General features: G+C 37.4%; 7 protein-coding genes across 7 annotated transcripts; 4 read left to right on the top strand and 3 right to left on the bottom strand.

The window, feature by feature from the left end:
* Positions 1-211: 211 nt before the first annotated feature.
* On the top strand, positions 212-2,823 carry SOCG_04251 (serine/threonine protein kinase Sck1; the record flags this gene model as incomplete). The annotated part of the gene is made up of 4 exons (XM_013165093.1): positions 212-463; positions 629-1,349; positions 1,398-2,364; positions 2,423-2,823. The coding sequence occupies 4 exons, from the start codon at positions 212-214 to the stop codon at positions 2,577-2,579; spliced, it is 2,097 nt and encodes a 698-aa protein (XP_013020547.1). The 3' UTR covers positions 2,580-2,823.
* A 134-nt stretch (positions 2,824-2,957) lies between these two features.
* On the top strand, positions 2,958-3,993 carry SOCG_04252 (nuclear transport factor Nxt2). The gene is made up of 5 exons (XM_013165094.1): positions 2,958-3,161; positions 3,210-3,292; positions 3,365-3,436; positions 3,484-3,585; positions 3,684-3,993. The coding sequence occupies exons 1-5, from the start codon at positions 3,155-3,157 to the stop codon at positions 3,789-3,791; spliced, it is 372 nt and encodes a 123-aa protein (XP_013020548.1). The 5' UTR covers positions 2,958-3,154; the 3' UTR covers positions 3,792-3,993.
* A 62-nt stretch (positions 3,994-4,055) lies between these two features.
* On the bottom strand, positions 4,056-5,169 carry SOCG_04253 (nucleoporin Seh1; the record flags this gene model as incomplete). The annotated part of the gene is made up of 3 exons (XM_013165095.1): positions 4,056-4,077; positions 4,132-5,053; positions 5,103-5,169. The coding sequence occupies 3 exons, from the start codon at positions 5,167-5,169 to the stop codon at positions 4,056-4,058; spliced, it is 1,011 nt and encodes a 336-aa protein (XP_013020549.1).
* Positions 5,170-5,599: 430 nt separating this feature from the next.
* Positions 5,600-7,350, top strand: SOCG_04254 (GDP dissociation inhibitor Gdi1). Its single transcript, XM_013165096.1, has 2 exons — positions 5,600-5,737; positions 5,806-7,350. The coding sequence occupies exons 1-2, from the start codon at positions 5,616-5,618 to the stop codon at positions 7,004-7,006; spliced, it is 1,323 nt and encodes a 440-aa protein (XP_013020550.1). The 5' UTR covers positions 5,600-5,615; the 3' UTR covers positions 7,007-7,350.
* Positions 7,351-7,637: 287 nt separating this feature from the next.
* Positions 7,638-10,125, top strand: SOCG_04255 (TOR signaling pathway transcriptional corepressor Crf1). Its single transcript, XM_013165097.1, has one exon. The coding sequence runs from the start codon at positions 7,672-7,674 to the stop codon at positions 9,670-9,672; it is 2,001 nt and encodes a 666-aa protein (XP_013020551.1). The 5' UTR covers positions 7,638-7,671; the 3' UTR covers positions 9,673-10,125.
* Positions 10,118-11,813, bottom strand: SOCG_04256 (tubulin specific chaperone cofactor E; the record flags this gene model as incomplete). The annotated part of the gene is made up of 5 exons (XM_013165098.1): positions 10,118-10,859; positions 10,899-11,165; positions 11,206-11,305; positions 11,347-11,615; positions 11,656-11,813. 5 exons carry the CDS (start codon positions 11,811-11,813, stop codon positions 10,118-10,120), a joined length of 1,536 nt encoding a protein of 511 aa, XP_013020552.1.
* Positions 11,814-12,075: 262 nt separating this feature from the next.
* Positions 12,076-14,279, bottom strand: SOCG_04257 (uncharacterized protein). Its single transcript, XM_013165099.1, has one exon. It carries the CDS (start codon positions 14,138-14,140, stop codon positions 12,230-12,232), a length of 1,911 nt encoding a protein of 636 aa, XP_013020553.1. The 5' UTR covers positions 14,141-14,279; the 3' UTR covers positions 12,076-12,229.
* Between the last annotated feature and the right edge of the window lie 11 nt (positions 14,280-14,290).

Raw genomic sequence — 14,290 nt, 5'->3', positions numbered from 1 at the left:
AGATATTTATTTCAGCGTGTTTAGTCGTGGCAACTCAAGCAAATCACTTCTGCTCCCTCTCACTCACTAAGTGGTAAACAATATCTGAAGGGGTTGACAGTGGGTTTTGCCAACTGCACGCATCCTCCATCCAACAACTAGCAAAAACCAGTTTTTTTGTCACGCTTGTTGAGGATCTTCTGTACAAGCAGGTCCTTCAGGCTCTCTTATAATGACTGAAATTTTTGAGAAACTACAAGAGAGATCCAATTCTGACAGTCAAAAGCAATACTCCTCACCATCTTCAGACCCTTCATTTAAAATTTCTCTCTCTTCAACCCCTTCCGTATCTGTTGAAACAGCGGAGGCAAAAGGAATGACTGAGTATGACAATCAAAATGTTTCAACTAACTATGATCCCATTCTTTTACCAGATCGTTTGAAAAACGTCTATGAGGAGATTACTACTCAGGTGAAACAAATAGTAAGTTAGATGATAATATGGTGTAATAAAGCCCTAAAAGAAAGCTTGTTTTTAATGTAGAATGGACCAATGCTTTCATCTTACTGTTCCGGCATGGTTCATTCAATACCGCATTCTTATCCGTAGCCTTAGTATTTCATGGATTATACTAATTCGTTGCTCTAGGAAAAAACAGAAGACGCAGAGGAACGACCCGCCAACTCTAGAAAAAATTCAAATGGAGTTATACCGTCTAAGGATACTAAAACCGAAAATATCAAAACCCTTGAACCTCAGGTCGATTCTTTAAAAACTCCTCCATCCAGCCATTCTCAATTGGGTAATTCATCCCAAAAATCGAATGAACCGATGTCCTCTAACCAAATTATGGGGCGTTTGGTAGTACGTCTTCGTCAGGCCCGTAATCTACTAATTTCCAGTATGCATGTTGAACCATATGCAGTCATTAATTATGATAAAACTGAAGTCGTGACTCCTTCTTCAAAGAAAGATGCCGAAAATGGGATGGGAATCTCCATCCCTTCCAAAACTCGAACCGTGAATGACAACTTTCCAGTGTCTCCTTCTCTCGTCCAATCTGAGCTGTTAATGGCAGAAGCTCGAGCTCCTCGGTGGGATTTTGAAACTGTCTTCGATGTTATAAATCCAGAATCCACCGTTTCTATCAGTGTTTATGACCGTTTGAATGGTGATTGCTTTCTAGGAAGTGTCAAAGTTGCACCGGTTTCAATGAATGAGTATTTAAATGAAGGGTGGTATAAATTGGAACCTTTAGACTTATCGCAACCCTTCGAAGGTGAGGTCAATATTCAAACCATATTTGAACAGTCAGAAGTTACACGATATGGACCCGATGATTTCACGATTCTTCGACTAATCGGGAAAGGTGAGTTGACTTTAATTTGAGAACATCAAAGTAATAACCAGTATTTAGGAACATTTGGCCACGTCTATCTTGTTCAAAAAACCGACACGGGTCGAATATATGCTATGAAAAAGATCTCAAAAAAATTAATTGTAAAAAAAAAGGAAGTTACACATACTATTGGGGAGAGGAATATATTGGTTCGAACTTCACTTGACGAATCGCCGTTCATTGTTGGACTGAAGTTTTCATTTCAAACTGCTTCGGACCTGTACTTAATTACGGATTATATGAGTGGAGGTGAGTTATTTTGGCATCTACAGCATGAGGGGAGGTTTCGCGAAGATAGAGCCAAGTTCTATATAGCAGAACTTGTTTTAGCCTTAGAGCATCTTCACAAACACGACATAATTTATCGAGACTTGAAACCCGAAAATATTCTTTTAGATATAAGCGGACATATTGCATTGTGTGATTTCGGATTATCGAAAGCAAATCTTTCGTTTGAAGACACAACAAATACTTTTTGCGGAACTACGGAGTACTTGGCCCCGGAGGTGTTATTGGATGATAAAGGATATACGAAGCAGGTAGATTTTTGGTCTCTCGGTGTTTTAGTTTTCGAAATGTGCTGTGGTTGGAGTCCTTTTTATGCACCGGATGTGCAACAAATGTACAGAAATATCGCTTTTGGGAAGGTTCGGTTTCCCAAAGGTATCCTATCCCAAGAAGCACGTAGCTTCGTCCGTGGATTGCTGAATCGGAATCCCAAACACCGACTGGGGGCATTGGCAGATGCGGAGGAACTAAAAGCGCATCCATTTTTTGATGACATTAATTGGAATCTGCTGGCGAAGAAAAAGCTATCTCCTCCATTTAAACCTCAAGTTGAAAGTGATTTGGACGTTTCCAATTTTGATCAAGAATTTACGAACACCAATGTTCGCAACATGAACCTGAATGGTTCCCATGATTCAGTTAATGGTTCTACACCTCTTTCAAATACGATTCAGGATAGATTTCGAGGATTTACTTTGTAAGTTGATTTATATCAGGGAATTTTTTGATGTGGAGCAGTTTTCTAACTTTTATAGTACTAATAAGTCCTTAGAAGATCGGTTTGAAGGTATTCACCTTGATGAATTCAATGAAACAGATCTGCCCAAAGACTCCGTTGGTAATGAAAAAAACGGGTTTGATAAAGATGACCCCGTGGCTGATTCAGTTTTTGGTGAAACATTCGAGGGTTAAATATCAAAGAAATCATTTCAAAGTTATTAATGCCCATTTTCCATTCGACCATATGATCTTTTCTTGCATTTTTGTTTACGTCTTCTAGGTTTGTATCTTTATCGTTCCTTCATCGCATTTCTATCGTTATAGTTTGATTTATTCGTTTTATATTCATACGTTCTATTAATTAACAAGCTTTATTTAAATTTTCTATGACCCTTTTACTAAGTAATAGTTAATTGTATATACAATATGTTCAGAGAGAGCACAATTTCTCCATAGTACGATACAAAGTAAAGAATCCCATCATTCTTTTGAATATTGTAAATTCTATGTATCTCAGTTATGTATAAAGATTCAAAACTGTAAGACCAGAAAATCAAATACATCGACTCCTTTCAGTTTTGCTTTACCATACATAATTATTTTGTGTTAACTATGTCATGGTTTTTTGTTTTGAAAAATAGTTTTAAGGAGTTCTGAAATTATCTCTATTTATGATAGCGCAGCTTGGATGAGGCCCTTATTAGCTATTTGGGGGTGCACGACGATGGTTTCACCAACAGCAGTTTTCTTTTACCACTATCACCAATATGGCTGGTAAGTTACACGAGTAAAAGGAAAACGTGAAAGACTAACGAAAAACAGACTTTAACGCTTTGGCTACTCAGTTTACCCAATTTTATTATCAAACTTTCGACACTGATCGTTCTCAACTTTCATCTTTATACGTAAGTGACCTAAAGCGAGATACCAATCTAGGTTGGTGTCGATAAAGAAAGTAACTAACGGTGTATATAAAGCGTGATGAATCTATGTTGAGCTTCGAGGGTGCCCAACTCCAGGGTGCTAAGGATATTGTTGAGAAACTTATGGTAAGTGAAAATTCACCTCCTCGATAAAAACTAACGAAAATTTACAGAGTCTTCCCTTCCAACGTGTCCAACACCGTATCTCTACTTTGGATGCACAACCTACAGGTGCTAACGGCTCCGTTGTTGTTATGGTTACTGGTGAACTCTTGGTAAGTTGAACGAGAAGTATTGAGTCTATATACGTGTTTCAAAACTTTGTTAGACACAGTATAGAATTATTAAATGAATGCAACTAACGTGTTTATAGTTGGATGAGGAACAAATGGCTCAACGCTACAGCCAAGTTTTCCATCTTGTGAATAATGGCGGTAACTACTTTGTTTTAAATGATCTTTTCCGTCTCAATTATGGTTAGATAAAAACAAGAATTTAAAGTCAGTTTCCATAAGTATTCCTAGTCATTCTCTCCGGTTCTGAATTTTCAAATCTTTTGGAAGAGATGTCACTGAGTTTTTAGAGACGCGTATACGAACTTCACTACAGAAATAGAGCCATAAGATAAAAAGAAATAAGTTTCTAAGTAAAACAAAAAATTGTAATATAAAAGTCTATGCAACTGTATCATAAGCTGGAAAGAAGAAGAACCAATCCATTTTGTACTTTTAGGGTAGAATTCGCCTTAAACAGCACGTTCTGGTTTCCTAGTTTTATGTCGTAAGCTATTGTTCCATCATCCATGACAAAAAAAAACTTACCTTTCTAATGAAACTACCGAGATGCATTTGAAGAGATTAGCGTATGAGGCTTTCCATAATCGAACACAACCATCATCACCAGAAGTGCTTAAAATTGTACCGGTAACGTTAAACTGACACCTCCAAACCTGGCACTTGTGATTGTCGTATTCACCAATTAATTCTACCTTTATGGGTTCTTCAGTTGTTTCTGCGGCGGACTCGTATTCAAAAGAGGTTGCTTGATTTGTTTGTAAAGGAATCGAAACTTTAAAAATGCGTACGTTTCCATCCTTGCTAGCGGTAGCTAGTAAATGGTAAAGACGACCCATCGCAGGCGCCCATGCTATATCACGGACAAGATCAGTATGTCCGGGCAGGGTAGCAATTTGCTTCCATTTTGCACTGGTATTTTGAGTATATAAGTAAGCAGTGTCCATACACCCAACTGCAATGCACTGGGTGCGCCAACGAGACGGACACCAGCTTACACAAAAGGAAAATTGCTCATTACGAGAAGGAGGGGAAGGTAGTAATTTAATCTCATCCATCAAAGTCCAAGAAGAAAGATTTTCAGGCTCAAGAGCTTCATAGATCCTTAAAGTAGCATCTGCCGAAATTGCAGCAAGTTTACAACCATGCTGAATAGGACAGAAACTGATATCCATCACCGCACTTCTGGCATCCATTAATTTTGCAACCTCAACCCATGTTTTCCTATTTGACACCCCCTTTTGTTCCTGATATACTCGAACGCCTCTGTCTAAACTACAGACGGCTAAAACTTGACCAAATTCTGGATGAGCCCATTCAATTCTCATAAGACTAGCATCTCCAGCTCTCCATTCAGATGAGACTTTCCAATTTTCGTGTTCTTCTTCAAAATCGTAAACTTTTACTCTTTGGTCTGCGGAACAAGAAGCCATCCTACGACCATAGAAATCTACATGTCGTTAGGCATAAAAATTCATTAGTAGAGCTCTTTCACCTACCGTACGAAACATCATTAATTAAGTCTTTGTGGTTAGTCGGTATTGTTGTCGATTCAACCTTGTCCATGACTGAATTTCAACTTGGGATAATTATTTGGTAGTTGGAAGTGAATTGAACTTACTCGTCCTGGACCTAAACAGCTACAAGGAGATTATATTTAATTAAAAAGTTAAAAACCGACAAACTAATTAGAAAGAAAAAGTAATGTAATTTTCATGCACAGAAGTAAGCAGAGACGATCATATTCTCTCTGACAAGGGTACGGATCCTAACAATGTTTGTCGCATGAACTCTGTTAATGTCAGCCCAAAGTCAATTTCTGCATCTATATAGAAGTGAACTTAAGAATCTGGTTATGAAATTATTAGAATAGTCTCTACAAAAGTGGTATTTACATAGTTGTAGGAATTGAGCGTTTGTTTAGCACATGAGTAACAATATGAAGTGAAGTAACACTCATAAACAGGCAGATGTTTTCAATGCATCTAAGTGCTTATCAACAACAAAATACAATGGAAGAGGAATACGACGTAATCGTGCTAGGAACTGGACTCACTGAATGTATTTTGAGCGGTTTGCTCAGTATTGATGGGAAGAAAGTCTTGCATATCGACAGAAATGACTACTACGGAGCGTATGTAGATACATTAGTCCAGACTTTGGTTGAGAAGGGAGTTAAGGAAACTAACAAACAATATATAGAGATTCCGCTAGCTTAAACTTGACCCAGCTATATGGGATGTTTCGACAAGGCGAGGAACGCCCAGAAAGCCTTGGTCGTGATCGAGATTGGTGTGTAGATTTAGTTCCCAAATTCTTGATGGCCAATGGAGATTTGACCAACATTCTGGTCTATACGGATGTGACACGCTATATTGAGTTTAAGCAAATCTCTGGTAGTTATGTGTATCGGGATGGAAGAATCGCAAAAGTACCAGGGAATGAAATGGAAGCGTTGAAAAGCCCTTTGATGAGTTTATTTGAGAAGCGCCGAGCGAAAAAGTTTTTGGAATGGGTTAGCAATTACCGTGAAGAGGATCCTAGCACTCATAAAGACATTAATTTGGATCGCGATTCCATGGAGACAGTCTATAAAAAGTTTGGTCTTCAATCAGGGACTCAAGATTTTATTGGACACGCCATGGCGCTTTATTTAGACGAGTCGTACATTAAGAAACCTGCCCGTGAAACGCGGGACCGTATTTTATTGTACGCTTCTTCAATGGCCAAGTTTGGTAAATCTCCTTACATTTATCCCATGTATGGTCTTGGAGAACTTCCTCAAGGATTTGCTCGTTTGAGTGCAATTTATGGTGGAACATACATGCTTGGTCAACCAGTAGATGCGATTGAGTATGATGGGAACGGTGTAGCCGTTGGTGTTCGCAGTGGAGAACAAGTAGCCAAGGCAAAGCAGGTTGTTGGTGATCCATCTTATTTCAGAGAAAAAGTACGCAGTATTGGCAGATTGGTACGTGCCATTTGTATTCTAGATCACCCGATTCCCAATACGGACAATTTGGATTCCGTGCAGATTATCATTCCCCAAAACCAGGTCAAGAGAAAGCATGATATTTATATCGCATGCATATCATCTGTGCATAATGTATGCCCCAAGGGATACTATTTGGCAATTATTTCTACGATTGTAGAGACTGCTAATCCTTTATCTGAAATTGCACCAGGCTTGAAATTATTGGGACCTGTAGTTGAGTCATTTTCTCGAGTTCAAGAGTTATACGAGCCGATGGAAGATGGTACAAAGGACCAATGCTACATTACTAAAAGTGTTGACGCTACTTCGCACTTTGAAACGATGGCTCGCGATGTCCGTAATATCTATAAGCGTATGACAGGCACTGATTTAGTTTTGAAGAAAAGAGAATCTGCCGAAGTGTCTTGAAACAGTGATGACTTAAGGGAAGACTGTATCTGAATAAACGATGACAGAGGATATTTCTTATGACTTTGAAGCTTGACACTAAACGATGATGATGATGATGATGATGCTGAGTAGAGGAACCGCATTTACGATATCAGTGATATAAGAAATTAAATAAGTATAATATTCTTTGATGCGTATTAACCTCCTTTCTTTGGTTCCAAGAGTAATTATATGTGCTTCTACCATGGTAGATAATATAAGGAACACTTGCTTTACATTTCTCGCAGTAGATATAGACAAAGACATAGAGAGAAACTAACTGTAACAATGTAATTTTTTCTGTTATAACAAATAAAAGAAAGAGACTTTTATTTCATCTTGAAGAGACAGAGCGATCGCAACTACCGAAACGATCGCGGTAAAGCCGATTAGGTCCGTGAACAGATAATTTTAAGAAAACTGTAAAAATTGTTTAAGATACAATTAGAGAAATCAATAAAAGAAAAAAAAAAAATTCCTCGAGTCAAATAAAATATCACTATAAGAATATTTCCAGGGTAGGGTCCTTGGAGGTAGCAACGGGAGAAACAATGAATGCGCATGACCGACCTATTAGGGTTACCGTGCAAAAGTGAGCTCATGCAACTCAACCAGAGCCAAATTGTATGCGTGCATGATTAAAAATGGAATTGGCAAATAGTAGGATATATGACTTTGGTATAAACGAAAATTATGATGGAAGTGAAGGAGAGGATGAAGAGGATGAATTCCCAGGAGAATTGGAATTCTCATTGAACTTCGATAGTTTGGCGACACCATTCATGGGTAAGGATGGTGAATTTGATAGTGGACTTGGACTTAATGACACCATTACACTTGACGAAAATCAATTTGCAGTTTTGGACGGCATTAACGGTGGAGTCAAGTTTGGATCGGAGTTGAATGAAAAGAATTTTTTGGATGGCGACAGTGGCTTACATGCAATTACGAAGGACTCTAAGGATCAATTAGATGGTGGAAAAATAGATTGGAAAACTAACGATGGTCCTGAAAGTAATACATTAACGAAAATTTTCTCTGAAAAGTTTGAGCCAAGCAAAACCGAACCTCAACTCATAAAGAACAATGGTGTAACGAGCCGTGAAGAGTCCAATGCGCTTACTGAACAACCCATGAGCTTAGAAGATTTGAAGTTCTTATACAAAAAAGATTTGTTAACGGAACGTCGAAAGTCGGCGTCCCTCATGAGCAGCTCTAGGAAAGAATCTGGAACTTACGCAGAGAAAGATACTATTGTATCAGATACTGCCGAAAGCTTTGTAACTTCGGAGGATGAAGACGAAGTTGCTGAAGAAGACCTGGTCAGTGCATCCTGGGTCGATAATCTCGACATTGATATGGCATCTTTCAACATTCATCACAACCAGGCATATATTCCTGATCATGATAACTTGGATGAACGTTCAGATGATGAATTTCTTCTTGGTCTTTTAAGTTCTGACTCGAGCGTTGAAAATTTGAACGATGATGAACACGATGATGTTGATCTCATTGGGTGGGAATGTTTTTTCGATGATTCTTCTGATGAGTTGGATCCAGTAAATCGGAATTCCCGTAGCCAAGCATACCGTCGTCATTCCTTTTCTACAAGTCGTCCTCAAGAAGATGATGGCGACACTACGGATGAGGAAGTACCTCAACTGCGTGAACCCAAGCTTGGCAGGTCTGTTTCTTTGCAAGAAACCCCTTTTAATTCTTCTGCAATGCTCGACCCTCTGGCTCCTGCTTTCTCCGCCTCCCCCTTATCCAAGATTTCTTCCTTTCCTAATCCTGTAGATGCGGGATTGGAACTCTCGCAATCTAAGCCTACTTCCCCCATAGAGACTTCCGTTCATTCTGAGAATCCTAGTAGTGATGGACCTGTTCTCGCTAGCTTCGCTGACTCGTCCCCTGCTATCATGCTTGAATCAAACAGCGTTCCCTCGTTTGCGCTAGATCCGAAATTGAACTTTTCTCAACCTAAACCTCCTGTTTTAGGTACTTGGGATAGAGAACCAAACCATTTGGTTGGCTTTATTGACGGAAAGCATTCCCACTCTCTTTATGAAGATAAGTTTAACGCATCTAAAAAAGGTGATGTGGAGACCACTATTCCTACGCAATCTTCAAATAAGGCATCGAATACTGAAGAACCATCTTTGGATGATATCCTTGATACATCGCTTCTACAAGCTGCTACGACTAATAATGATACGAAACCCGAGGAATCTGTAACTAGCCAAGAGGATCATCTTCTAAACCGCTGGGAGAAAATCCCTATCGGTACTTTTAGACGAAATCAATATATTAAATCAATGGCTCGTAAGGACGAACTTATTCGAGATGAATGGTGTACTTTGGCTATTAAGTCACGCGAAAAGCGCAGACATAAGCAACGTTCTGCCACCCTTAACAATGTTAGTTCGATTGCTGCAAAGCCAAAGCATTCTCGTAAAGCTCGTCGTGCGCTTAAAAAGAAGGCAAAGAAAATTACATATCGACAATTACATTCGGACTTTCAAAGCACTTTAGAAGACGATCGAACTGACGGCTCTTATTTTGATAACGATTATGAAACTGTTGGTTTGGGTCTTGGTCCGGAGTTATCTCCTCTATTTGAAGTTCTGGAATCTACTGGGTATTAAACTTAATTTTGGGTTATTTTGGGTTATTTACTTAATACATATGTTTCTTTTTTACTAAGGAACTTTTATCTGTAAAAGTTGCTTAGTAATGCAACTGCTGTTTTAACTTATAGGTTGACTTGAGGTACAACAATGCGCATGCGAATGAAATACTCTTAATCTCTTTGTCCTGCTCATTGATGTTTCCGGTTCTTCTTTGGAATAAAAGATGAAAGGAAAGCTACCAAGTTGTCTATTTGCAGCCTGATTTGTCTTATTTTATTGTTTAGTTTGTTATTTTTTCTCTATTATCGTGGTCTGGCTGGTTTAACTATATTTAATGCTTATGAAAATATGCTTATTTCTGTTTGTTTTTATCATTTTTAAGCTTAGTAGAATGTATAAACAGAGTTACTAAAACAGGTCCTTTAAATTATCTAATATAATTTATGTTTTCTTTCCGTGTTCATTCATTAGTTGCTGAGACAGTCTTTTTAGACTCTTTTACCTCGACTTCCGTAATTGTGAACAGTAATTCAAATAGCTGCTTTTCGTCGTGACTATAGTCGCTTGCCTGAAACTGTTCATTTTGTTGGCCCTTAAACCGATATTCGGTTTCGTGAACACGCAAATTTAACTGAGACGCGATCAGTGCTTTAACCGATAAAACCGTCCAATTTTGATGGAACTGAAAGTAAAGAGACTCTCGTCCTTCATTATATGTCACGCGGACAGGCTGCGTTATATTGTCTTTGATTATCCCTGGTTTTTTTTCGATTGTTCTGTGTTGATAAAATTCAGGCTCTGACAATCCATGTCTTTTCCAGATGTGTCGCCAAACAGGCTCTAATTTATCCAATACGCCAGCAGAAGAAATCTCCTTTTGTGAAATGTATTTACGTATAAAAGATGAAAAATAAATTTCAGAATCCTCACGTTCATTTTTGCTTATAAAAACATCATTAAGTTTCATTAGAGTGGGAAGACGAGCAATTACAAACATCCTACTCTCATCAGTCTTATCATGAAGCTTTGATAGAGAAACGCGAAGCTCTCTTAGATTCTTCAATTTCTGTAAAAGGTTTATTTGATCCCATGAGCTAATGTCGTTTCCCGAAATATCAAGAAAAGATAAGTCTTGCATCTTCTCTAAGGGTAAAACTTTTAAGTCAGAAATATTGCAGAAAGAAATGTTCAGCCATTTTGTTCTGTACTGTTAGTAGAGCTCCATTGATAACTTGTATTACCTTTCAAACACGGAAGAATACGAAAGATCAGCTGCCAATAACTCATTGTTATTTGACAGACTAATGACTTCAATAGATTTAAAACAAGTGCTTTGCTTTAGTTTAATCTCATTGTAATCCAGGTGAAATTCCTTAAGAAAGGGGAATATGTTTTGTATCCGACTAAGTTCTTTCGACTCAATGTTACAATCCCTTAAAAATAGACGCGATACTTGGCGAATGGTGAAAGTATGAGTTAAATCACTCAAAGATAAATATTTATTCTTACTATATCGATTAGTTTCCTGGAAATTTGCTAGCATCGTACTCCAAAATCAATTCACTTAGTTTCGAAAGCTGACTGCACAGTAGTAAAACATCGTTCATAGAACTGAATAAATTACTAGATAGATCAAGTTTCTGTATCTCTATATTGGATTAGTTAAGGATTAGGTAGAATTTTCTATACCTGGTAAAATGGACCCAATTTGAACACCATCATCAACCGAAGATATTTGCGAGTTTTCTAAAATAACTATTTTCAGTCTTTGAAAGTCTGCTTGCAGACGTTTTATGTCTTGGAAGCCGCAAAATTCAATCTGCTTCCCATTGTCCAAATCTAGTGACGACAATAATGGTGAGGGACTTCCATACTTTTCCTGCAAAGCGTCTAGAAAAGATTTCTTTTTATCAAAAGGAAATTCTTTTGAGCAATAGAGACTTCGATTTTTCACAATGCTGCAAGGTTAAACAGTTCTTTTACGTATTCGAAACATACATTGGTAGTTTATGACGCCAGCATCTTTTTACAAAAGTTTTTGGATCCACATCTTTCTCTAAAATAATCTTCAAATCATGATTGTCTTCATGTCCGGGTACTAGAACAATACGTGTACCTAAAATACTAGCGTATTGGGAAGCAAGTATGTTTTTCATCTTCAATTAATATTTGAATAGCTAGGTGTATAATATTGTACATAAGAGCCTCATAACGTATTTTAAATGCCAAAAACTGATGTTACAGAGGTAAATTGGTAGAGATGAATATTTGGTAGTTTGGTATAAAATCCTCCATAGGTTCCAACCGAGTCTTCAATGAGTTCAGTCTATGAATTCTAAAATTTTGACAGTTTGAATCGAAGAAATGTGAACTTTTATAATGACTTAATACATTTCCTTCTAGGTAAACGGAGTAGGTAGCATATCTAAGTTATGCCTGAATGATATCTCGGTGCACAAAGTTAAAATGTAGAATACTTGTAAAAGATAATTAATAATATTAAAAAAAAAAAAAAAAACTAGTTTTCACGAGAATGACAATTCGCACTTGACCAAAAAGTTTTGTAAGGTATCTATGTAATAAAACATGCTTCATGTTTCCCTTCCTCTGGATAATTGAGGACTTTTTGAGACTTTAACCAGTGCACGTTATCGTGATTCTTCTCAAGTTGAGCATGATGTAGAATTTCCTGTAATAATGTTGAAAGGTACGGTCCATCGGCAAAACACATTTTCAGAAAATCTATCGCTCGGCTTGAATTATATTTGGAACACATAGCTTTGAAAAGCGTTTTTGAAGCATTTGGGTTCGTGATCACGCTATTTTTTAAGTCATCTTTGGGGTACTCAGTATTAATTAAATATTTTTCAATCCATTTATACCCTTTCTTCCTAAAACAATAGCAAAAAAACAATATTAGATTGCTCGGCCTCAAAGTATCCGGATATTCCTGGTAAAGTACCCAGGAACGCTGGGAATGGCAACTCTCTAGTAAGATGCTATTAAGATAACGCTTTTGACTTTCATTTAATACAGGGTTTTTCTCCAGAAACGCTCTGAAAAGTCTGTAGAATTTCACGTCTTCCGGCATCTGGCCATAGCATTTCAACAATTTTATGTACAACTCTTCTGATATAACCCGTCCATAATTAAAAAGGGAATGGTCAAGCTTTTGAAAAAGGTCAAAATCTTTTGTGGAAATAATGTATTCTAGAATGGGAAACAAAATCCCATAATTTCGTTTTTCAAGTAACGACTGGAAGTTTGGAACAGTAGAGAGAACGACATGAAATTCATGTAACTTATTATCTTGGAGTAACTTCCATAACAGGGTTGCTTTAGCCTCAAGAAGCGAACTAGTATCGGTAACTTTTTTTATAGAAAGCATGAATAACGAAAATGTATCTTCCAGATTTGACGTTTTAGGCTCCCTTTTTAAAAGTATATTAAGTATATTAACATCTACTTCCTTTCCTTCTTTCAAAGCTCTAGTCTGCCACTCATTGAGAGCTCGATTATTCCCGCTGTAGAGAGCAGAAAGTAAAAGAGACTCTGAAAAATGCTCAAGTGAAACAGAAAGCAAAGGCTTAGAAGACCGCATTCTGGAAATCTCTGCCATTGCTAACTCACCTTGTTTTATTCGCATGTTTTTTGGTAAGTACTGGTCGATTCTATTAGCTAAAGGAATGAACCCCTTATGTAGCGCATAAGTCCGGAATATAGAGTAAAAGAATAATTCAATGCTTTTAAAAAGGCGTGGATGGGGCTGGTTAGCAGAAGCTGCAGAGTCTTTCAAGAGACCTAAAAACTGTTGAAACTGTGATCCCTGCTGCCAATAAACAGCAGAAAAGGAGCGATCGTATGAGATAAATAAAAGAGAATTGATGTATGCATGAATAGACTTTCTCAAATCAAGATGATTTTTTTCTGTCAATATTTTACAACATTCAAATAGACAAGCAGATATGCTTTCGGTAATCCTGTAAGAACGAGAGTAGACGGGATCTAGACATATAACTCTTTGTAGATATTCAAAGATAATTCTCGCCTCTTCTTCGAATTCTGACTGCAAAAGAACGAATGTTAACTGGTTTTCTGAGAAGGAATCTATTAAGCGTAGATATAGAGATTCATTAGGTTCGTATAAAGTATAAAAAGGGAATAAAGAAGAGTTACAATCATTATATAGCCTCGAAACGGATAGCTCCAAATTGGCATAGCTTATACTTCGATTCTCGGGAACATCGACAAATGACCTAACAACGACCTTATTTTTCACAAAATGTTTCTGTAACATCAAATTAGTTAGAATCCATCGAGATTCATATATGGGCCTGACACTCCCTCTTCGAAATCCTACATAGCTGAATGCCTTTTGATGAACATTATTGCAAGCATGACTTGTTGAAATACATTCAGAAATGAATGATTTCGACGCTTTTAACAAATTGTTCTTATTCCTGCTTAATATAATTAATACCATTAAAAACTATACATCCTCAATGAAAGGAAGGAATTATAGAAGTACTGATCACTGCGATGTAAGCTGGGTGTAACGTTATGAAATACAACTGAATGTGGGTGAAAACATACTTTGAAACTAAATTACTAAGAGTTGACTAAAACAGATTTT

The sequence above is a fragment of the Schizosaccharomyces octosporus genome (assembly GCF_000150505.1).
Source record: "Schizosaccharomyces octosporus yFS286 unplaced genomic scaffold supercont6.3, whole genome shotgun sequence".
Taxonomy (NCBI): Eukaryota; Fungi; Ascomycota; class Schizosaccharomycetes; order Schizosaccharomycetales; family Schizosaccharomycetaceae; genus Schizosaccharomyces; species Schizosaccharomyces octosporus.
This window is presented reverse-complemented; position numbering and strand designations above follow the sequence as displayed.